We start from the raw sequence: 22,490 nt of genomic DNA on the forward strand, positions 1-22,490 counted from the left end.
GCCCCGGGAGCTGGGCCAGGACCTTGGCATTCCTGCGTGACCCGAGCCCTCACCCCATGCCCAGGAATCTCCCAGCCGTCACCTGCCTCCCGGGCCTGGCAGAGCCGAGCCCAGGAGTAAAGGAACAGAGCCCTCGGCGAGGAGGGGGAGGAGGAACTCAGCCTCGTGGCCCCACAGTTTCAGCAGGGGATCAGTCATCCTCCTGGACACATTTCAGATAGGTTGTACTCATTGATATTTGCAAAGGAGGGAATGTTGCTCAGGCAGGTGACTTGCCCAGGTTGGTTTCCTAATCATAAGAATCCCCTGGGGAGCTCCAGGATAATACAACTTCCTCAGCCTCCCGCCCCCACTAAATTCCTGCCTCCTGGGGAATCTGGGTTTTCCATAAGCACCTTTAGTGATTCATCTCAGGCATATTGAGGGAAGAATTTTCCTGTCCATGGTCTCAAATCACCTCCCCAGGGTCACCCTCCTGGATGCAGGTAGGGTTTCTTGGGTACCTGCAGAACTCCAGCCTCCCGAGCCCCAGCCCCCAGCAACACAGGGGGGCTGCCGAGGTTCTACCCAGAGAAGAGGGGCCGATGGGACTGGAGTCCTCCAGGGCCTCACGGGGCCAGATCCCCTTGCCCTCCCAGGTCTGAACATCAGCCTGGATAAGGAGGCCGTGGCCAGATGTCAACGCCGAGGCTCGTCCCCTGCTGCTGTCCCTACCTTACCTTCCAGAAAGTGAGATAGGACGAAGACAGGAAGCTGAGGCAGAAACAGACGGGGAAATAACAGAAAATCCAGCTGGCACCAACGCTGGCCGGACGCGGCTCTGAGGCCCCAGCCCGCCCGCCACTCAGCCCCCTGGCAGTCTGAGTCCATTTTCCCTTCCCACTCTGTGGCTGAGGGCGCAGAAGGGAGATCCATTCGACTTGTAAGTGTGAGAAGAGTACGGTTCACTTGAATGAACTGTAGTACAGTGTGACAGAGGCAGGGAAGGAGATGGGGTACGGGATGAAGGGGGCGCGGGGAGAACGCTTTGGGCCGGACAGTTCTGCTCTCGGTAGATGGGATCAGCCAAGGACAGCTTTGCTGCTCTCTGGAAACAGACCTGGGGATGCAGGGTGGGCGGTAGGTGAAACAGGGTTCAAAGAACTGTCCTAAATGTTCGTAAGCCCAGGGAGGGCAATCAAAGGGAAAAGAAGAGAAGGGAGGGGAAGATAAAGAGGAAATATTTTGAGGAGTATTAGCTGCGAGTCAGGTACTATACCAGACCTTTTACACACTTCACCCTCATAACCGTCTGCATGATAAGTATTTTTTCATTTTTTATTACTGTTATTCTGTTACGGTTGTCCTTATTCTTCCCCCTTTGCCCTCCTCTTCCCGGCCCAGCCCCCCCTGCTCCCACAGTCCACCCCCACACCTTTGCCCATGTCTGTGGTCCACTCGGACATGTTCTCTGACGAGTCCCTTCCCCTCCTTCCACCACTGCCTCCCCCCACAGCCCCTGTCAGTCTGTTCCCTGTGTCCATGCCTCTGGTTCTATTTTGCTCACTGGTTTATTTTTCCAGTGAAAAACAAATACCATATGATCTCACTTGTAAGAGGAACTAATGAACTAAATAAACTAATGTACAAGATAAGTATTTAGTCACTCATTCATCCATTGAGTTTCAAACAAGCAGACACCGAATGCCCAGCTGTATGCCAGATACTGTTTGGGGACGAGGGCTAATTAAGACAGGTGGGCGAGTTCCCTGTTATCTTAGAGCTTATCTCTAATTTACCAATTTAAAAGAAACTGAGGCCTGGAGATGAGGCCCTGGTGCTCCCACTGGTGAGCACAGATGCCAGAGACAGGGATTCAAACCGACTTGCACCGTTGCAAGTATAGCGTCCCCACAGCCTCGGGACCTGAGGGCCAGCTGTGTTCACACTGAGACACGTCAGGATCCCCAGTGAGGAGTGAGGGCATCGTTGGGGTGTGGTCAGCAGACGGGTCCATGGGAATCCCACGCCCAGAAGGGCAGGTGGGAGAAGGCCCCTGACATTCCCAGAGCCGCGCAGCTCTCGGTGGGGCGCTCAGTCAGCAAACTGGGGACCCCACCGAGGCATCGGGGACCAGGCACTGTTTCCTAGATGTTTCTTTTCCATCGGACTGTGAGGCAGGCTTCATTGACCCCACCGTACAGACACCTGGCCCTGAATGGTTGAGTGACTTGCTTGAGGTCATACGGCACATGAGGGGAGGCACCTCCACAGGTTGGTTTGGGGAAAAGAGGGGCACAGAACTGGTCTAAATGTTAGTCTCCTGATGGGCCGGAAGCCCACCTCCCTCTTTGCTGTATGTACACACTCACACTCACAGTGAACGCATAAATGTGAGCCCGGGAAAGCCCTGGGTCGGCCCAATACAAGGTGGGAGAGAGCTGCCAAGGGTTGCCCCCAAAAGATGCTCTTAACACTGTGGCCAGGGAGGAAGGGAGAAGGCCTAGACAGGGGCTTTCAAAGGGGGTGGCAGACGGGGATTTTGACTAAGAGATCAGTTTGTTTTCTCTCTCTCTCCCCCTCCAGTGAGAGGCCCAAGACAGTAGGCAGAGTGGCAGGCACCACCGCTCTGGTCCCCTAAAGCCCCAGGAAGGGGCGAGCGGGGGAAACTGCTCTCAGGACCAGAGCTGGCACAGCCTCCCGCGAACCTGGCCGTGCCCTGAGACCTGGCTCGGGCTCGCCTTCCTGACCCCTCCGTTGTAACGGCCTGTCTCCCATCTAGATGCCTCCATATCACGGGTCTTATCTTATTCGCTTCTGTATCCTTGGTGCCCACCAGGCCTGGCAAAGGGCAGATGCAAGCCACGTGAGGGAAAAGAGATGGGAGAAGGGTGCGTGGCAAGGTTGGGAATAAGGGTCCCCCATGGGCCACGGTGACAGCCTCAGGAACCTGGACAGTGAAGAAGAGATGGCTTCCCCACTGGCCAGTGCCATGCCCTCATCCGTACATGGCCGGGGCCACACAGGGGCTGGCTCAGTCACTGCTGGGGGAGGTGGAGAGACGAGAGGCCACATACTTCCATTTTAGCCAGTGATAACTTGGAGCACTACTCATATTTAGGTCCATGCCTTCCACCGTCTTCATGAAGTCTGGGTGTCCAGCCTCGCTGTCTGCATTTTCAGGAGGGGAATCAGATTGGAGATGCGGGGCATCTTCCCCAAGGCACGGGTCGGTGCGGGGAGAATTCAGATGAGAGCACTCAGCAGCCGGGAAATCACCCTTATCTGCTCTCCATACTCCTAAGCCAGAGCCGTTCCCGTCTTTCCACTTTCCTGGGGGGCTGGAGTTGGGCAGAAGGGACCCAGCTGACGAAGGAGGAGTGGTCAGGGAGGCCGGGTGGGGGTGGGGACGGCTCCACCTGTTGCTGCTGCCACAGCGGCAGAGGGAGGAACGGCCCCTCCTTCACCACCACCCCTTACAGTCCTCGTCCATTGTCATCACGGTCTCAGCGCTGCTATATTTAAGGCCCCTGCGTGCAGGCTCCAGGATCACATTTTCTTCCTGTGCTGGCTGAGCCCAGGGCAAGAAGAGACCAAGGATCCTCTCGTCCTCTGGAGTCGGCTCCCCGGTGACACCTACGTGGACACGCTGCTCCTGTAAGTCGCCTCCAGGGATCGGGGTGCGGAGGGACACCTCCAGGGAGTGAGACCCTCACTTCCCACTGGGAAGTGGGCTGTGCGTGTGCTGGAAAAGGAGCCAGGGAGACTTGAAGAGAGAGGGCAGACAGGTGCTTAGGCAGCACCCGAATTAAAACGGGAGAAGAGCCTAGAAATCTCTGTCCGTCTCACTGTTCCATGTGGCCCTGGGTCTTCCAAGCTGAACTCTGTGATGCAAAAGCTGGGGGGGAGGGGAAAGACATCTGGGGGTACATGGGAAGTGGACTGGCAAACTGGTCCAGCAGGTCCAGCAAACCTAAGTAGTGCTGGCCGGGTCATGCTTGGCAGACCCAGTGGGCAGGGAAAGAGAGCAAGCCCGCTGGGCACAAATTGCAGGGCCAGGAGGGCGCCCATCCAGCCTGGCAGGAAACTGAGGCCCAGACAGGGCAAGAGTTGTCTCAGTTCCCCCGCGGCAGCTGCCTCTCGGAAGCTGGTGGAGCCACAGTGGAGAGGCCAGACGGGCTGTCTCTGCGGCCGCCCACGGGACCCAGCGCGAAGCCTCTGGGCACCCTTTCTCCCTCCTGAGGAAGGGGAGGGCTGCCTTGCCCCTGCTTCCTCCGGGGTTGCCTGGCAGAGGCTGGTGCGAAAGCAGGCTGAGGCTTGGGAGGAAGGGGGCCAAGTGGCAGGACCTCCGGCCCAGGGCTTTGCACCCCCAGGAGAGGGCAGGGGACGGCTTTCTCACCTGGCCCTCGCCCTGCTGACCCCTCCCCGCCAGGCACCCACAGCTCTGGGGAGAGGGCAGGGGAGGCTGTGTTCCTGACGCTTAATCCTGAGCCTCAGTCAGCGCTTTAAAAAGAACCGATGGCTCATCTGCTAAAGCCGGGGGTCTGGTTTCGGGAAGCCCAGGAGGTCAGGGATGAGCGCCAGGCCCACCCACTCTGCTAATTGGGACAAAGCATCTGGGGAAGGGAGCCAGCCGCTGACGCCAGGGACCGTTAAGCCTCAGCTGCTGGGGCCAGGGCCACAGAGTCCCAGGAAAGCTGCGCCACCCCCCAACCTGGGGTGGCACCCAGCAGCTCTCCTCTGGGCTGTCAGGAGGGAAGAGCAGAATCAGCACTGCGATTCTCTGGGTGCAGGCAGACCCTCTCCATCGGGAGCAACCAGGCGGGCACCCGAGGAGTGCGTGTCCTGTCCTGTTCAGCCGAGGCCATGGCACCAGGCCCCTGGTCCCGGCTAACACCCCTCAGTAATCCAGTCTCTCTTGGGTATTCTTCATGGACACCCCAAAGGAACAAGCTTTTAGGAACTGGAAGGAGTCAATAAATACCCACCAAGAGTGACATTTGGCAGCCTGAGCCCCTGACACCCCACAACAGACCAAGAATCTCTGACAAGCCTGCGGGCCACCTGCCATGAACTTGGAGAAGTGGTCACCTGGGTTCCCTGTTCACACCCAGCTCAGCACACACACACACACACACACACACACTCACAGGCCCCTCAGCAGGAGTGGCAGCCAGGACAGAGCTCGGCCTGGTGGGAGCAGACAGGACAGGGCTGGAGTGTCTGTCACTCTCTTCTGCTTCCTTCTTCATGGTCAGGGTCTGTATCAGGTCCAAGCCCAGCAAGGACCCTCCCCGGGCAGGGGCCTGCCGCCCAGAATTCCCACCTGGAGGAGGTGTCAAAGCCATTCCAGGGACTCCCCCGAGCATCCTAGAGCTTCGTCTCAGGGGGGGCCCACAAATCCCAGCAGTGACACCGAGGTCCCCATCTGAGAAAGGACCCAGGACAAGAACCCAGAGCAGCTAGCTCAGGGGCTTCCCGCCTCCTCGCCTCCCTCTCCAGGACTCGCTCCCTGACCCCTGAGCCTCCTCCAGACCAGTCTGACCCAGCTCCACGGGGCATGACCTAGGGGCCCTGCCCTGAGCCAGGGAATGCAAGGGAGGACCCCTCTGTCACGAACCCCTTATAACAAGAAAAGCCATGGGCCCACTGTGTGCCCGGCCTCAGCTAAGGCCTGGCCCTGAGTGGGTGCGTGACATAGAGGTCAAGAAAGCTCAGCGCTGGGCAGACCTGGGTGACGGTCATGGCCCCACCAGCAGCCCACTGCGTGACCTCGGGCAAGCCCTTCCCTCCTCATGAGCCAAATGGGATGGTAATGGAGCTGTGTTGTCTGGATTGTTGCAGGGACCAGGGTAATGCTTTTGAGAGAGGAGGCATTTTTAAAATCAGAGCTAAATTGTGAAATCCAAATACAAAGTACAAAAGGGATTAGAGGAGGGAAAATTCTAGGAGGGGCTGTAGATTTTCAGTAGCTCTTAGAAACAGAATGTCCATATCTACCACTTACATAGTACCTACTATGTGTCAGGCACTCAACAAACCTTTCCAAACCCCGTGGGAGGTTGGTAGACCCATTTTATAGATGAGGAAGCCAAGTCATTGAGTCCTTGTCCAAGGTCACACACTTAACTGGAATGAGAAGCTGGGATCAGAGTCAGGGGGTTGGACGCAGGCTTTCCCCGCTCAACCATGACGCTCACATGAGCTCAGGTTGGGCTTTGAGGCGTGAACAGAGGTTCACGCAAGCCAGGAGGCGGAGAAGCTTCTCCAGCTGAGGAAGCCAGTGCAGGGAAGGACACAGAGGTGGGACCGAGTGCGGCGCCTGCAGGGAGAGCAAGGACAGCTGCCCACCGTGAGTCACAGAACATCACCGAGATCATCTGGGAAGCTGAGGCCCAGAGAAGGCAAGGCCTTGCCCCCCGGTCACACAGCGAGCAAGGACAGGGTTGCAGCTGGAACCCGATCCCCAACGTGGGGCTCTGCCCACTCAGCTGGGGATCACATTGGGTGGTGGATAAGCCAGGCTCAGAGCACAGAACCCGCCTCTGTCCCCTTGGGCAAGTCCTTCTCCCTCTCAGTCCTCCTTCCCCCTGTCTGCCCCCTGGAGAGAGAACCCCCACCTCCTCACCCCACAAACCTCCCAGAGGTGCTGGGACCACGTGGAGAAGGGATGGACCGATGAAGTGACTGTGTAGCCTTGGTTTGGCAGGTTGTTGTCCCTACAGCCATGACGCTGCCACACAGCCCGGGAAATGCAGCGGAGCCCCAGCCCCAGCAGACCGTGGAGGTCCACAGGCTGGAGCACCGCCAGGAGGAGGAGCAGAAGGAGCAGCGGCAGCACAGCCTGCACATGGGGTCCTCGGTGCGCAGGCGGACCTTCCGCAGCAGGTGGGGGCATCAGGGCCCTACCCCGGCCACTGCCCTATCCCCTGGGTCCCAGTCTGAGGGGGAGGCACCACTCTGTCTGAAGGAGGAGGCACAGCCTGCTTTCTGGGACCCCGGTGTGAGGGGAGGCACAGCCACGCCTGCTGTTCCCTGAGGCCAAGATGGACGGACACAGCCCTAAACTCAGGGAGCCCCGGCCAGACACCCAGCAAACCTGCAGGAGCCATAACCCCTTCTCTCCCGGGCAGCGAGGAAGAGTACCAGTTCAGCGCCGCAGACTACGCCCTCGCAGCCGCCTTGGCTCTGACGGCCACCTCAGAGACATCTTGGTAAGTCAAGCGACCTTTCTAGAGAGCGCTGGGCTGAGAAGGGGCCACCCTGTCCAGTCCCCTGCCTCCGTGCGGGGCTCCCACACTGCGCTTAAAGAAGCTGCCAGAGCGACATGTCTAGAATCGAGGTTAAAGCCCAGGGCTGTCTGACCACAGAGCCCACCTCGCCACCTTCTGGATACGTTCACAGGCAGTAGTAGGGGACCATCTCCAGGAGGGAGGGTGGGGGGTCCACCTGCACCAGCTGGCCACACAGGGTGTGGGAGGGGGCTGGAGAGAGGAGGAGCAAGTAAACGAGTCCGAGACTGGAAAGGCCTCTCAGCATGAGAACATCGGGAGGCTGTGTCATGGGCTAGGAGGCCTGGGTCCTGGTCCTGGCCATTCTGAAGCGAGTCACTGAGCCTCAGGTGTCTGTCCTACAAAACGGCAGGACTGACCCCTGTCCTCTTGGTTGCAGTGAAAACAAGAGGAACAACGGTTTGTGAAAGAGCCTTGCAGACCATTTGAGAGTAGTTATTATGCACCTACTGAATGCAGGACCCATTCTGCATATTTTTGGAGGCAAGAGAGAATTAAAAGTTATTCTGTCTTCAAGAAGCTTAAAGTGCAGGTGGCAATGCTAGGTGTCGGCAATGGCTGGGATGCCCTCCCCTCCAGCCACCAGCCACTTGCACCCTCCGTTGCCACCCAGGGAGGCCCAGCTGAGGCGCCGGACTTCCACAGTGGAGCTGGAGGAGCGAGGGCAGAAGCGGGTGCGCTTCGGCAATGATCTGGAGAGGACAGACATCGCCCTCCTGCGGACCCAGTGGTTGCTGCGCCAGAGACGTGACCGCAAGGCGCTGAGACGGCGGGTGAGGGGCTGGGCTGGGGAGCCCCGGGGACCTGAGACCTGGAGCCCATCAGGTGCCACCCACCTTACTTCGACCCTCTTTGCAGACCCTGGCCGTCCACCAGGGTTTGAATCTCAGTGCCCCCGCCCCCAGCTGTGTGACCTTAGGCAAGCAGCGGATTCTTCCTGAGCCAGTTTTCTTATCTTCCAAATAGATGTATGTGGTTGAACCAGCTCTCAGTGTTGAGGTGTGAATTAAACGAGATCAGGCTTGCAAAGTCGCTTTCCCAGGGCCTAGGACTTCCGAGGACCCTCAGCAAATGCTATTCCTGACCGACAGCAGGGATCCCCGGCGGGAGAGCAACAGCTAATACCTACATGGGCTTCTTCAGTGCCCATGTTTTTCGCATATCAACTCCTTGAATCCTCATTACAACCCCACAGTGGGGTAGGGGCATATTACTATCTTCCCAATTTACTAAAGAGGAACGTGAGGATTTGTCTATGGTCTCACAAATAGTAAGTGGCAGAGTCAGCCTTGACCCCTGGCCAGGTGTTTCCAAAGCCCACCTTCTGCCCTCTGGGCCACACTGCCTCTCAGATACGGCTGCAGGGGCTCCAGCTGACGGAGGCCTGACTCCAGAGCAGCCTGGGTGTCAGGGAGCAAGGTGGCCGTGAAGATGGGGGAGAGAGGCATCCCGGCTCATAGGGCTCACAGACCTTCTCCTGCCTCCAGACCGAGGAGAAGATCCGGGAGGCCAAAGAGCTGAGGGAGCTGTGTTCCGGCCGGGGGCCCTGGTTCTGGATCCCACTGCGCTCCCACGCCGTCTGGGAGCACGCCACGGTCCTGCTGACCTGTACGGTCCAGGGCTCACCTCCACCCCAGGCCACCTGGTAAGCCACTGGGGCGGGAGAGGGGGGTCTTTGCCTTGCTCACTCGCCTCCTTGGTTATGTGAGTGTGAGTTCCTCACAGCCCCACGTCCCCCAGGGGCCCAGTCCTGTAGCCCCCAGGCCCTGAGCTCTGCCCACCCCCCAAAACAGAGCAGCAGCTGCTCGGAGGCTCAGGAGAAGTTATTCTTAGCTGCCTCCCAGCCAGCCTGGGGCTAGAAGACGCCTGGGCCATGGGAGCCAGCCCTTGTAAAAATACGGTTCTGGTGTCATGGAAAGGCAGCTGCTCCCAGCTGGGTGTCTCCAGGGAAGGAGGATGACAAGGTGGGGTGGCTGGGGGGCGGGGAGGCAGGGCAGGGGAGCAGGTGGGAGGGCAGGGGCCCTCCAGTGAGAAGCAGCTCAGGCCTGGAGTGGGAGCTCTGTGCTCCAGACCTGGTTCTGTCCCTCCACTAACCCACTGCGTGGTCCCAGCTGGATCTCTTACCCGCTCCAGTCCAGACTCAGTTTCCTTTTCTACGAAATGGGTTGAATACCTCCCGTCCAGCCTGCCTCTGGTGAAGATTTGATGCCACCACAATGTCAGAACTCTCAGGATGTGAAAGGTGCTTGCAAAGCAGGAGCTGCTCCCTGGGGAGGTGGCAGGTGTCTCCTAACAAGCATCGTGGACACTGGGGGTGGCCACGGCCATGCCCGGGGTCCCGGTTCTACCACGAAGGGAGGCATGTCATTCATGCAGCTGCTCCCGCAGTTTCCTGAGTTCCCCTGGGTCTAAGGCCCGCTGTCAGCCACACTGGAAGCTGAGGACAGGATTTCAACCAATTATTTACGAAAATCATAATCTGTCCCAGGCGCTGCGGTATAGAAATGATCCAGACATAGTCTCACCTCCAGGAGCTCTCAGCCCAGAAGGGAAATGTCAACATAGACGTATATTCATGGGGGACATTTGAGGTAAAAGAGTGGAGGTGAAGTGGAGGAAGTAGCTGCCCTCACCTGGAAAATCCAGGAGGGCTTCTCAGAGGAGGTAACATACAAGCCAGATCTTGAAGGTAAACAGACCATGGTCTAGTAGAAGAGAGAAGATAAGCACACAAAAACCAAGATCACAAAGGAAAAAACAACAGTTTGTACTTGAACCCACTTTTCAATGACCCTGCACTTTTCTCTCATTCGAGCCTTGGGGCCACAGCCTATTACCCCCATTTCACAGGTGAAGGTAAGTAAGGCTCAGAAAGGCAGTGCGACCTGTCAAAAGTCACACAGCCAGTGGGAGTCGGGATTCAAACTTGGGTCTTTCGCCTCCTAGCCCACACCCTTCCACTGGCCTAGAGAGCAGGAAAGTCCTAATCCTAGTTCTTTTTTTCCCTTAAAGCACACCTAATGCTTCAGAAGTCAGAGAAATAGAAAGCATCTAGGCCAGGAGCAATCGAGAAGGCGTCTGGAGGGTGTTAACACTGGAACTGGCCATTGCCAGATGACGTTCACTCAAAACAGCGTGCCAGGCACCATGCTGGGCACTGGGACTTGGCGGGAGCCAGGGCGGTCGCTGCCTGCGAGCTTCTGTTTCGCTAGAGGACTGCCCCCGCCAGCTGGGCCTGGGGGGGCACGGGTCAGCCCCTCGGCTGTCCCGGCTGGAGGCCACACCCTGCCCTGCCCTGCCCTGGCACTGAGGGCCACACTGAAGCATTCTGTGGGAGCCACGCAGCAGGGGGCTCGCTTCCACCCCTGCCAGCAATGTTGTCACAACAGGGCGAGGTTGCCACAACAGAGCATTCCAGCCTGCGGCTCCGGCATTGGGGCTGGTTTTCCACCATCAGTCACCTCCAGCAGGGACACACACACCCTGGGATTGGCCTCCAGGCCTCTGTCCAGGCTCAGGAGAGACCGGCCCCCAGGTCCGGAGCAACACCCCGGCCCACCGGGCTCGGGGGTGAGTCCATGTGTTCGGCAATTGTTAAGTACTTCGCACATGTGGGGGCAACAGGAGGGCAAGCTGGGCAAGGCCCGCGTCTGGCCACATCCATGCTGCCGAAGTGGACCCTGGGCTCGATTCTTTCTGAGGTCAGAGTCAGTCTCCTAGGCCAGGCAGACTTAAAAATTAAAACCTAACACTGAAGTATGGAAGAGAAAGGGAAATCTAGACAAATAGTAAAAATCTCACTCTTTTATGCGGACCTCTCTGAGCCAGGCTCTGGGCTGTGTGTCCCAGCCTCGGCTCTCTCGTGTATTACTATTTTATGACTGGCTGCCGCAGAGGACCGTCAGCACGGCCCATGCCACCAGGGCCCCCTGTACAGGCAGGAGAAGCCCAGAGAGAGAGAGGGCAAGATGAGCTCGGAGGCCCTTGGCTGTCCAGGTCATTCCCAGAGCCACAGTCGCTGCTTTTTCTAGGAAAGGCAGAAGCCGACCACTGTCACCCAGCAATGTGTGCCAAGGCCACGTAGCTTCCACAGGCGTTCATTCAGCAGCCCTGACTCCTCAGGCTCCAGACCCCCGTCAATGGGCGATGGAAGATGGAAGAGGCAAGCCCACCTCACAGTCCAGTGCCCACATCAGGGAGGACAGGTCCCCAGTGGTCACAGGGAACAAGCAGCAGTGTCCAGGAGCAGAGGAGCGATCTGCTCAGCCACCTTTGGGAATCACCTGAGAGTTTAAAAAATACTGGCGCTCAGGTCCCACCTCCAAAAACTGTGATTTTTAATTCTGCGATGCATCCTGGGCGTGAGACCTGTTGTAGCGGCTTAAATAAGAGGATTCACTCCTCTCTGGTGTAAGTGTCTTTGCAGATGGGGGAACTGCTGTCACAGTGCTGCTCGCGGATTAATTCCCCAGGGACTCAGGCCTGGTGTCTCCTGTGTGAGAGTGCGTTCTGCCTCAGGGTGGAAGGAAAGATGGTGTCATGAGGGGCGGAAGGGACCACATGAGGCTTGTCTTACTTCCTGCTGACCACACCTAGTCACATGGCTGCACCTAGCAGAACAGAGGCTGAGTGATAAAGTATTTAGTGGTGCCATGATCCATTCTAATCCTTTAGAATAAGAGAAGAACGCCTATAGGAGAATAATTAGCAGTTTATGATGCAAATTCTTGAAGACATGTGTTTAAAATCTGGGCGTGGAGATTTTTAAAGCTGCCTCTGATGCTTTTAACAAGAGCCAAGATGAAGAACTTCTGTCCTGAGGGGTCGAGAGGGAAGTAGGGATGGGAGTACCTTCCTTGGTAACCCACCTCAGAGGAGGGAATGTCTGGGCCTTGGTCCCTGGAGACACCCCAATATGGAGAGGAGCAGCCGCCCCTAATTACAGTCTCCCTCTTCTCTGCCTCCCAGAAGGGAAGGAACTCATGAGCATCTATAATGTACAGGCCACTGGAGAAAAGCTTTGCACATCCTACCACATTTACTTGGTACAACAACCTTACAAAGTTGGTGCTGTTCTTGCTCCCATTTCGCAGATGGGAACAAATGAGGTTCAGAGCAGTGAATGTGCTGCCCTGGGTCACATGGGTGAGGACACAGCACAGAGCTGAGGTCAGAATCCAGGTCCAGAGGCTCTGAATCCTTCCTGCTCGGAAACACACTGCCTGCCACAGGCCACTGTGTCTCCGCAGGTACAAAAATGACACGCGAATCGATCCTCGCCTCTTCCCTGCCGGAAAGTACCGAATCACCAACAACTACGGGCTGCTGACCCTGGAGATTAGGAGGTGAGGCTGTGAGCCCCAAGACACCGCTGACCCCCAGGCCCCAGTACCCCTGAAGCCAGAGAAGGATTCCCAACCCTTTCTCCGAGCCATTGACTGAGTGTCTGGGGTGCTTGTTAAAATATCGATTTGTGGGAAAGACCCTCCTCTCACCCCGAGAGATCCAGATTAAGTGGGGCCCGGGAATCGATATGTAGCACGTACCCCTGTGGGAATGTGTCCACACTGAGAAACGTGGGCCCAGAGGCCAGTAGCAAGGACTGAATGCTTGGCTAGGCAAGTCGGGAGAGCTCTTTGCTGGGGCAGAGAAACAAATCCTTACACACACACACACACGTGCATGCACTCACATCCACACACATGTGCAAGGGGAAGCAGTGGGAAGGGAAAGTTAGACGGGCCTTTCAGGAGATGGCGAGTCCCAAACACAGTTTTGCAGGAAGAGACCGCACACGTGGAGGGAGGCAGAAAAGCACAGTCCCAACGTGCGTCTAACTCGGGGGCTGCCCCATGTTGCATTCCTCCCGGTGCCGAGCCCCGTGCTGGCGCTCCACACACTCGGTCGGCAGTGCCCGCCACTGTTCGTGCAGGGAAGCGTTGTTGCAGGTGAGGAAACGGGGGCTGTGAAAGGTCAAAGGTTGCATAGCTTTTACAGGGCAGGGCCTGGGTAGGAGCAAGTTCTCTCCATCTGGGTTCTTCCCCATGCACCAAACCCTCCGCTTCAGCCAACTCGGGCTTTAGAGGCACACGTATGCACAGGACATTGACCCTACCCTCTGGAAGCAATGCAGGGATACATGGATGGAAGTATCTACCACACACGCAATGCTATAGAGGGAGGTGTCTCATGGGCTGTGCAGGGAAGGCCCACGGGTCTGGGGGGTGGGGGAGGAAGTGCTTGTAGAGCAGGTGGGACTGACCCTTAAAACAAGAGGGATCCCTGCCCTGAGCAGCCAGGGGATGAGAGGGGGCACTGAGGGTCCTCTCTGCTCGCTGATGGGTGCCAGGTGTGCCACAGCCTGCCAAGTACTGTCTTCTTCACTAAGGTCACTGGGAACATGACAGGTGTGTGGCCTGGATGGTGGGAGACCTGGGCCTGAGACCGAGAGAACCTGGGCATCTGGCCCAGCTCTGGCACAGACTGGCAGTGTGTCCCCGGCAAGCCCGTGCCCTGCGCCTGCTCCAGGCTTCTGTCCTGGAGGTGTTGATAGGGCGGGAGGCTGTGCCTTGGCAAGGGCTTGTCGCCTTAAAGCTGGGCTGAATTCCAGTTGCTGTGTGACTCCGGGCAGGGCATTTAACCTCTCTAATCCTACAGTCGGTAGTAACAATCCTGCTTTCAAAGTACCCTCACCTGAGATGGGTTAGGGTCAGGGTGCGCCCCCAGTTTTTCAGAGGTGAGCACTGAGGCATGGAGAGGGGCGGGGGCCCGCCCAAAGGCACAGCTGTTCAGAAGGGGAGCCTGAGCCAGGGCCTAAAGTCTCCCCGCTGAGACCCTCCCGTTAATCCCCGCCTTCCCCACCCCCAGATGGGGACTCGGGCTCCCAATGGAGCCCAATGGTCTTGGGGGGCCCTTCTCCCTCTCTCCTTCCAGATGCACCACGGAGGACTCAGCCACGTACACGGTGAAGGTGAAGAACGCTTACGGCCAGGCCTCCTCCTACGCCAAAGTCCTTGTCCGCAGTAAGTCCTCATGTCCCCGACAGGCCAGGCCAGTCCACCGAGCACCCAGGACGAGCAGAAGAGGGCGGGAGTCTGTGGTCAGACTCGAGGAGGGGCCCTGGCACAGGGGCACTTGGCCCGGGACCAAGTGACCAGGGCAGCCATGGAGACACTCCCTTCCCCGAGGCCCTTGAAGCAAGTGAGAATCTCCGCCTCAGGCTGCACAACCTACACAGCTGTCTCCAAGGAGTGCGAGTGTCCTGTTGGGTCGGGTGCGGGTCCCGATCCAGCTCAGGGCCTCTGGGAGAGTGGCCCGGCCCTGCCAGCCCCGCTGAGGGGTCCTCAGAGGCAACAGCCAAGCCCTACCATCTCGCCTGTTGACCCCCACTGCCCCATTTGGGTTCTGGTGCTATTTCCCAGTCCTACCTCTGAAGGTTACCCCAAGGGCATCTGCAATCACAGCACAAGGCCGGGGAGGTGCTCAGAAGCTAGGCAGACCCCACTCTCACTCTGGCTCTGATGCCGACAGGCTGGGTGGGCCGGGGCAGGCGTCTCCACGTCTCGGCCTCTTCCTACCAAGGGCGCTCTTGCCGCCTCCCCCAGACTCTCGTGTTGATTAAATTGAGTGGTACAGGCAAGGTGCAGTTCTATCCGAGTCTCCCTCCCTCACCCCACAACCAGGACAGAGCACAGCCCAGGAGGCCACACCTCTGGGCCCAGGACAATGACCTCAGTGACCCTGAGAGACAAATAGCAGGTGCCCAGAGTCAAGCCCAAGGTCAGGCATCAGGGCCATGTCCCCTCTGTCCGCCCACCCTTCCCCTGGCTTCCTCCAGATCTTGGCCCCTCATCAAGCCCAGCACCTTTGAATCCATCGGCCCCCAGACTCCAGCCAGGTTCTTACCAAGACCGTCCACTCGCTGCCACTACCACCACACCCTGTGCTCATCTCCACAGCCTCTGTGCTGGCCCTAGTGGGGGGCCTCGGGCTGGGAGGCTGGAGCTCTGGGTTCTAATGCTGAGTCTTCCACCAACTTTGTGTGACCTTAAACAGTCTCCCAGACCTCCTTCCAGGGACCAGTGTCACATGATGGCTTCAGGCTAGTTGGGTTTGCTCACCTTTATGAGAGGACTACAAAGGCACCAACAGACAGGGCTATTGTGAAATTAAATCCTTTAACAAGCGGCACATGGCACTTGCTATGTGAACAAAAGTGTCCGTGCTCTTCTCTGGCATTCTGTGCCAACATCTCCTTGGACTTCACCCTTAGGCCCCCAGACGGCTTCCCTTAGCGCTGCCCCTTCCCCTGACCCCACCAGGAACCCCAGCCCGACCAGGGTCTACCTCTCTGAAGACACGTGACCCAGGCAGTCAGCTGGGCGGAGGAAGGAAACCACCACTTACTGAGCACAAACTGCAGGCTCTGGCGGAGGCCTTTGCTCATGTGAATTCGGGTGTTCAGAGCCCCACCACCATCGGGTAGGAACCCCGGTCCCCATTTTACCGAGGTAGACACTGAGGCACAGAGGAGTGAAGGAACTTCCCCAAAGCCAAAGGGGGAGCCACTAACAGAGCAGGACACAAACCCAACCCAGAGGCCACACCCGCCGTCCCGCAGGATGTGGGGCTGGACCCTCTCCAGCTTCGTGTGCTCTGCGTTTCAGCTTACCTGGGGAAGGACGCTGGCTTCGACTCAGAGATCTTCAAAAGTAAGGAGCCTGCGGGGAGGGACAGGCCTTCAGGGGGAGGGTGTCTGGGACTTCTCACCAGACGTCCCCACAGTCCCCCTTTGAATATGGCCATCCGTTGCCCATTAAGAATGTCCATGTGGGGGTTGCCTCGGAGCTGCTGACGTCTGCAGACTGGTGTCCGGGGGGTCCCGAGGCAGCTGCTAAGTTGTCCAGTGGCCAAAACTGAGAAAGGCAAAGCCCAAAAAGACAAATGGGTATGACTTTGGGGATATGATTTTGGCTCATCTGGTCGCTTGTAGAGGAATCTCTTCCCCGTCCCCACCCCCACCCCCCAGGACCAGGCCCCTCTCCCTGACCCAGAGGACTGAAGGTACTCCAGAAGGGTCCCCGCTCCCACCGAAGCCCCAGGCTAGGCTGCCGGCCTCAGAAGCCATCTGTCCTAAATTTCTCTTCCCACCCAGGACTGATGTTCGGCCCCAGCGTGGAATTCACATCGGTGCTAAAGCCAGTCTTTGCCCGTGAGAAGGAACCCTTCTCCCTGACCTGTTTATTTTCGGAAGATGTATTAGACGCCGAGCAGAGCATTCAGTGGTTCCGAGACGGTGAGGACACCCCGTCCTGGGCCTCAGCCTTCGGAGGCAGAGGCGGAAGAGAGGGACTGGAGCCCGGGCTCCTTCACCAACCCTGGGACCCCCTGGCGGGGAGAGAAACTCAGCTCTGCCCCTCCCCCAGTTAGTGCAGGCTGGGTCGTGGGTGCTGAAGAGGCAGAGGGAAGCAGAGGGCCGCCTCGTGGGTGCCGGGGCAGGAGAGGCCCGGAGGACCGTGAGCCGCACCAGGGGCTCTTGGTCTGGGGGAGGGAGGCAGCCAAAGCACAGCTGCAGCCACTGCCCGCTGACGACCTGCAGGGCCAGGCCCTGTCTCAGCCTTCGCATCGAGAGGATCCTCTCCAGCGCCCTAAGAGTGGGCGATGGCACCTGAAGCAACCGAACAGAGGCCCGGGCCAGGGGGCAGGTTGTGACAGTGGCACGGGGCTTTTCCCAGTCAAGGTGTGGGTGCCGGGAAATAATTACCATCCAAGAGCTGGAAGACCCCAGGCGTGTCACGGGCAAGGCTGGGGAAGGCTGGTCAGGTGAGGCAGGAAGAGGCGGCCCCGGGGGAGGAGGACGGCTGGACCTCCTTCCCGCCCCATCCGTGACCAGGCCTGCAGCCCAAGGACAAGGAGTACAGCCCCCGCCCCCGGCTCCCGAGGCTCTGAGCCCAGGGAGGCTGCACCTGCCAGGACGGGGGCGGAGGCACGGAGGCGCCAGGAGGAGCCCCAAGGAACAGCTGCAGTAGCGAGTCTGGATGATTTCCCAACCTGCAGATCTTCCAGAATAGAGGCACTGAGAGGAGGGAGGGACCTTCGAGTGGGACAAGGAGCAGGACAGCCCGACAGTGTGGTCTCGAAGGAAAGACCACTCCCTGAGCCCCCATTCCTCTCACTAAGGTCCCACCCTCTGGGTCCCCACTCTCCTCGCTGACGCCTAACCCTCTCGATGAGCCCTGTCCCCTCCTCACTGACACCCCAGCTGTCTCAGTGAGCCCCACCCTTTTCTGAGCTCCCTCAACAAGCCCTCACTGCCCCCATTCAGTTCTCCACCCCCTTGCTGAGCTCCCACACCCTTCCTGGAGCTCCAGCCCCTTCAGGGGGTCCCAGCCCACTCACAGAGCCCCTGACCCTCACACAGCACCCGCCTCTTGTTTTCACTTCCTCACAGAACCTCCATCTGCTCACTGAGCCACCTACCCCACCATTTCCCTAAATCCTCATTCCTCTGGTTGAGCTCCCAGCCCCTTCCCTGGGCCCTGCCTCACTGCAGCCCCTCACCAAGCCTTCTGGAGAGTTCAGCAGCCACCCCCTCCTCCCTGACTCCCCAGCTGAGCCTCAGACTGCAGCCACCCAGCCCCAACCCTGCCTAGACAACCCCCCGCCCCAGAGTATCTGCAGGTTCCCGGATGGCCCATGAGCTCACACCGGACCCCTGTCCTCCTCAGGGAGGCTGATAAGGTCCTCGGAACGCCAGCAGGTCCTCTATGCAGACCGCCAGGCGTCCCTGAAGGTGTTCTGTGCCTACAAGGAGGACGAGGGGCTCTACACCGTCCAGGTGGCTTCGCGCTTTGGGCCCCGGGAGCAGAGCACCTATGTGTTTGTGAGAGGTGAGGGGGTTGGGCCGAGGGGGGCTGAAGCCCAGAGACCAGGGCTCTGGCCTTGACTAATTTTCTGTGGGACTTTGAGCGAGTCCCCTGCTCCTTGGGGCCCGTTTCCCTGCTGTAAATGGGCCGATGGGTTAGAGTCGCTCTAAGAATCCCTACAGCTTTCCAGGACCCTCCAAAGAACACAGCCGACAGCCACAGACTTGGTCGCAGATGGGAGGGAGGGCTGAGCACACGCTGGGGTGATTCTGGTCCCTGGTCCGTTTCTGCCTCCAGGCTTTGTCACCTCACTGGTGGGGCGGCCTTAGGTGCGTGGTGTGCAGAGGGAGAGACTAGTAAATGGTATCCCACCGCCCCAGATGCTGTTGCTTAAAAAGAGGAAGCCATTATTCAGGTCCTGGTCCCCAAGATCAAAAGTGAGCCCTTGGATGCTTAATGAGTGGCAGTGGGAGGGAGCAGTCCCCCAGGGGACGTGGACCGGAGGAAGCTTCCTGCCCCCACCCCCACCCTGGGTTTCAGATGCTGCAGCAGAGAAGCCCGGGGCCCCAGGCTCCCCACTGAATGTCCTGTGCCTGGATGTGAACAGAGACTGCCTCATCCTGACCTGGACCCCACCCAGTGACACTCGGGGCAGCCCCATCATCGGCTACTCTATCGAGCTGTGAGTCAGCCCCTTGAGTGGCAGAATCCCCGGGGAGGTAGCCCTGGCCTGGTTGTGAGGACACACGCGGGGCCACAAGAAAGAGGGAGCCCCGTGCCCAGCCTCGGTCAGGAGGCCAGCTGTGCTGTGCGCTTTAGGGGCAATAAGAGGGTATTTGCTCACAGCTGGAGTCCCACGGCTGGCGTCGGGCCCTGCCCTCTGGAATTCGTACAGCAGAGCGGACCCTGGGAAGGGCAAACTCTCAGAGCCCGAACCCTGAGCACATGTGCATTCGTTGGCTCATTCCCTCCCTGAGCGACAGACAGGCACCTGCAGCTGTGACCCCAGAAGGAGGGAGCACGCCAGGCAGGGGAGGGCCCGGACACCCCGCCTGCCTCAGTGCTGCCGGCTCAGAGGTCCAAGCCTGAGTCCGCACACAGTCCCGTCCCCGATGGGCTGGAAGACTATGTACCTGGAGCCTCCTGCCCTATCTCACTACGTCCTCCCAGCAACCCCGTCGAAGGGGCAGGGGGACTCTGCAGTGCCTCACTCTACAGATGAGGAAACCGGGGCCCGTGGGGCGATGCCTGACATGGCTCCCGAGTGGTGGAGGCAGGATGTGAGCCCACACGTGACCACTGCCCCTTCCCCCCAGTAATGTGTGCTGTGATATGCCCTGAGGACAGTAGCACCCAGACTCTGAGGGTCACTCTGGAATGCACGCCACCTCGGGCAGTGGACAGCCCTCGGGTGAAACTTGAACTCTGCCACTCATGCGCTGTGAGATCCTGGGCAAGCCGTCTCACTCTCTGAGCTGCGGGTCCTCGTTTGCAGAGTGTGGGCAACCACGCCTGACTCCACGACTGCTGGGGTTAAGTGAGACGATGTGTGTGAAGGGCCCAGCACAGCTTCAGGCACACAGGAATCTCCATGAAAGGCGTGGAAGGTTCCACCACGGGAGGTGGAGGATGACCCCCAACCTCCTGGGGGCCTGAGGTTGGAGCCAAGCTTTTAAATGGAGAGCAGGACTTCAATTAGCCAAGACCAGCTGGGCGGGCAGCCCAGGACGGAGAAGTGGCCCCTGGTAGAGGCTCAGACTGGGGAGGTACGAGTCACGAGCAGGGGCTAAAGCTGGGCCATCTCCCGCACAGGTGCCAGGGCGAGTCTGGGCAATGGGTGCCCTGCCATGAGGCCCCCGGCGGGACCTGTCGGTGCCCGATCCGAGGCCTCGTCGAAGGCCAGAGCTATCGATTCCGAGTGAGAGCCATCAACAAGGCAGGCAGCAGCCTCCCCTCCAAGGCCTCAGGACCGGTTGTCATGGGTGACCATGATGCAGCCCGGAGGAAGACAGGTGTGTCCAAAGGCCCTGAAAGGACATTCTAGAGCATCGGTCTGGGCACACTCAGGACTGATCACACAGGACGCAGGTGGCGCACCCGCATCCCAAGCCCAGTTCCAAGCAGGGAGACACAGCCCAGCCCTCAGGACCCCCTAATGTGATGGAGGAGACAGCCTCAAGAACCTCTAGTCTGCTGGAGGAAACAGTGTCGTCCTTAGGAGCCCCTGGCCTGAGGGGGAGGTAGAGCTATTCTGGTGGAAGAAACAAACCCGTGCACAGGAGATGCTACGCTGAGGGAGGACCACAGCACCTTCCATGGGTGCCCTTAATGGGAGGGGGGAAAACAGCCCTGCCTCAGGAGCCCCCAGCTGGGGGGGTGGGGGGTAGGGAAGGAGACATAGCCCTCAGCCCCGAGGAGTCAACCTTAGGTTTGCTGCTGGTCCGCTGTGCCCTGGGAATCTGAGCCCAGGCACAGCGCTTCTCCTCTCTGTCCTCATTTGTCCCAAGAGGACAGAGCGTCATTCAAGATCTGCAGCAGCAGTGCCCCAGCTTTGGAGCCCTGAGAATGCTGGGCCCTGCCTGAGGTCACGCCGTGAGGGGCTGAAAGGCCAGGGCCAGGAACAAGGGGAGGAATCAGCACCCAGCGCAGGGCAGGTCCGGCCCTGACCCACCTGGCCCGGCCCCCATGTACCCAGCACCCCTACTCCTTCCCCAACTTGCTCCATTCTCCATCCTAGAGATCTCCTTTGATCTGGGAAACAAGATCATGGTCAGCGCTGATGATTTTGAAGGTACGTGTGAACCTCCTGACACTTTGCCCCAAGACCCTAAACCCCTTTATGGTTCTGGAAACTCCGGTACACAAATGTCAGCAAAGATTTGGAAGCTGTCCACGTACAGGTGTGGGGAGGCACAGGGGAGGGGTCCGGTCGGGGGAGCCAGAGTTCCCAGGTGATGGTGGCCTGTCTTGCTAGGCCCCTCACAGAGGGCCTGGAGCAGGACATCAGGAGGTCTGCATTCTGGCCTCAGCTCTGCCTGGCCTTGCTCGGTGACCTAGAACAAGTTCCTGCCTCTCTCTGGGCCCCTGTTACCTCCCCTATCAAACGAGGGGCTGAGATTAGGGGTCTCGGAGGGCCCACTCATCTCCGCTTCTGGATGACTCTGATTCTAGACTTGGTGACCATCCCCTCACCCCCAACCAACGTCCACGCCATCGAGATCCGTGAGGCCTACGTGGTTCTGGGCTGGGAGGAGCCAAGGCCCCGGGGCAGAGCTCCGCTGACATACTCCCTGGAGAAGGTAACGGAGACCCCGAGGCCCCAGGCCCAGGCTGGTCCGAGCAGTGGACATGCAGTGGGACCCTGGTTGTGGGGCAGTTCGGGGCGGGGGGTGGAAAGACCCCGAGCGAGGCAATGTGCCCCTGGGGAGGCCTTCAGAGCATGGAAGAGAGTTCCCCAAGCAGGCCCAACACGGAAGCAGGGGCATGGATTCCATGACCTTTGGAGGTTACCTCCCACCCTGAGGGGCCAGTTTTTGATGGCAGTTCTTGAGGCTATTCATGGAAATATGAAAAATTAAGAGACACAGAACTACCAACAGTAAGATCCCCTTTTCCCGGGGTCTCTCCTGGCCCCCAAGTCTAGCTGACATCGGGCCACGCCCCGGGCCAAGCACTGATGGGAAGGAAGCCAAGCTGGTCCCCGCAAGCCAGGGTCATGACAGGCAGCGCTCACAGGGCAGGGGGGCGGGGCTTAGGGGGTGGTCCTCACTGGGAACAGGGTCAGGGCAGGGGTCTAGGGTGGGGGCACCTATACGGCGTGGATTTCACAGTGAACAAGAGGCGGCAAGGCAGAGGGGAAGATGGCATGGCATTAAGGTCCTCCCCATCTGGGTTCTGCCGTGAGGGCAGGTTCCCGAACCCTCTGGCCCTGTTTCCTCCAGCGCAGACGGGACGCCTCCCCTGTGAGGGCGGAATATGATGCAGCACGAAGCCCGGGCCAGCAGCCCTGGGCCTGTGGATGCTTCCTGAGGAGATGCTCTTGACCCTGGCACATAGTAGGTGGCCAAATGGGCCTCCTTTGAACACTCCAAGTGACCCTGCTCCCCCAACATAGGAAAGTTGTAGTAACCGAGGGTTTGTTCTGTGAGTATGATGGTCAAGACCTTGCAGCCAGGCTACCTGGGTTCAAATTTTATCTCTGCTATGTGCTAGCTATGTGACCTTGGGCAAGCTATTTCGTCTCCCTGTGCCTTGATTTTTTTCTTCTGTACAATAGAGATAATAAATTGCGCACACCTTCTAGGGTCAATATGAGGAACAAAGTAATTAAAGCACATAGGACCTAGAACAGAAT

At 58.8% G+C, this 22,490-nt stretch overlaps 1 protein-coding gene and 1 long non-coding RNA gene across 6 annotated transcripts in view; one reads left to right on the forward strand and one right to left on the reverse strand.

Annotated features, from left to right (window-relative positions):
• LOC119042229 (uncharacterized) overlaps window positions 1–22,490 on the reverse strand; it is a 93,719-nt gene that overhangs the window by 29,433 nt on the left and 41,796 nt on the right. For 4 of the 5 annotated variants that reach the window (XR_005081181.2, XR_008390696.1, XR_008390699.1 and 1 more), the window contains exon 4: window positions 15,943–16,186. This is a non-coding gene — a long non-coding RNA (uncharacterized LOC119042229). Of the gene's footprint in view, window positions 1–3,529; window positions 3,616–15,942; window positions 16,187–22,490 lie in introns of those variants that run through there. The other variant, XR_008390697.1, reaches the window with a different exon arrangement.
• The window catches only part of MYOM3 (myomesin 3), a 44,659-nt gene continuing 25,730 nt past the window's right edge, over window positions 3,562–22,490 (forward strand). Inside the window, exons 1-14 of the mRNA XM_037135920.2 lie at window positions 3,562–3,636; window positions 6,689–6,867; window positions 7,113–7,193; window positions 7,885–8,044; window positions 8,759–8,916; window positions 12,521–12,616; window positions 14,205–14,293; window positions 15,938–15,982; window positions 16,426–16,566; window positions 17,999–18,160; window positions 18,677–18,818; window positions 19,949–20,148; window positions 20,874–20,927; window positions 21,308–21,435. Of these exons, the coding sequence (XP_036991815.2) occupies window positions 6,707–6,867; window positions 7,113–7,193; window positions 7,885–8,044; window positions 8,759–8,916; window positions 12,521–12,616; window positions 14,205–14,293; window positions 15,938–15,982; window positions 16,426–16,566; window positions 17,999–18,160; window positions 18,677–18,818; window positions 19,949–20,148; window positions 20,874–20,927; window positions 21,308–21,435 (1,617 nt within the window). The 5' untranslated portion in view covers window positions 3,562–3,636; window positions 6,689–6,706. The remainder of the gene's footprint in view (window positions 3,637–6,688; window positions 6,868–7,112; window positions 7,194–7,884; window positions 8,045–8,758; window positions 8,917–12,520; window positions 12,617–14,204; window positions 14,294–15,937; window positions 15,983–16,425; window positions 16,567–17,998; window positions 18,161–18,676; window positions 18,819–19,948; window positions 20,149–20,873; window positions 20,928–21,307; window positions 21,436–22,490) is intronic.

The sequence above is a fragment of the Artibeus jamaicensis genome, unplaced genomic scaffold (genome assembly GCF_021234435.1).
Source record: "Artibeus jamaicensis isolate MK-2021 breed Jamaican fruit bat unplaced genomic scaffold, CSHL_Jam_final scaffold_847, whole genome shotgun sequence".
NCBI classification, from domain to species: Eukaryota; Metazoa; Chordata; class Mammalia; order Chiroptera; family Phyllostomidae; genus Artibeus; species Artibeus jamaicensis.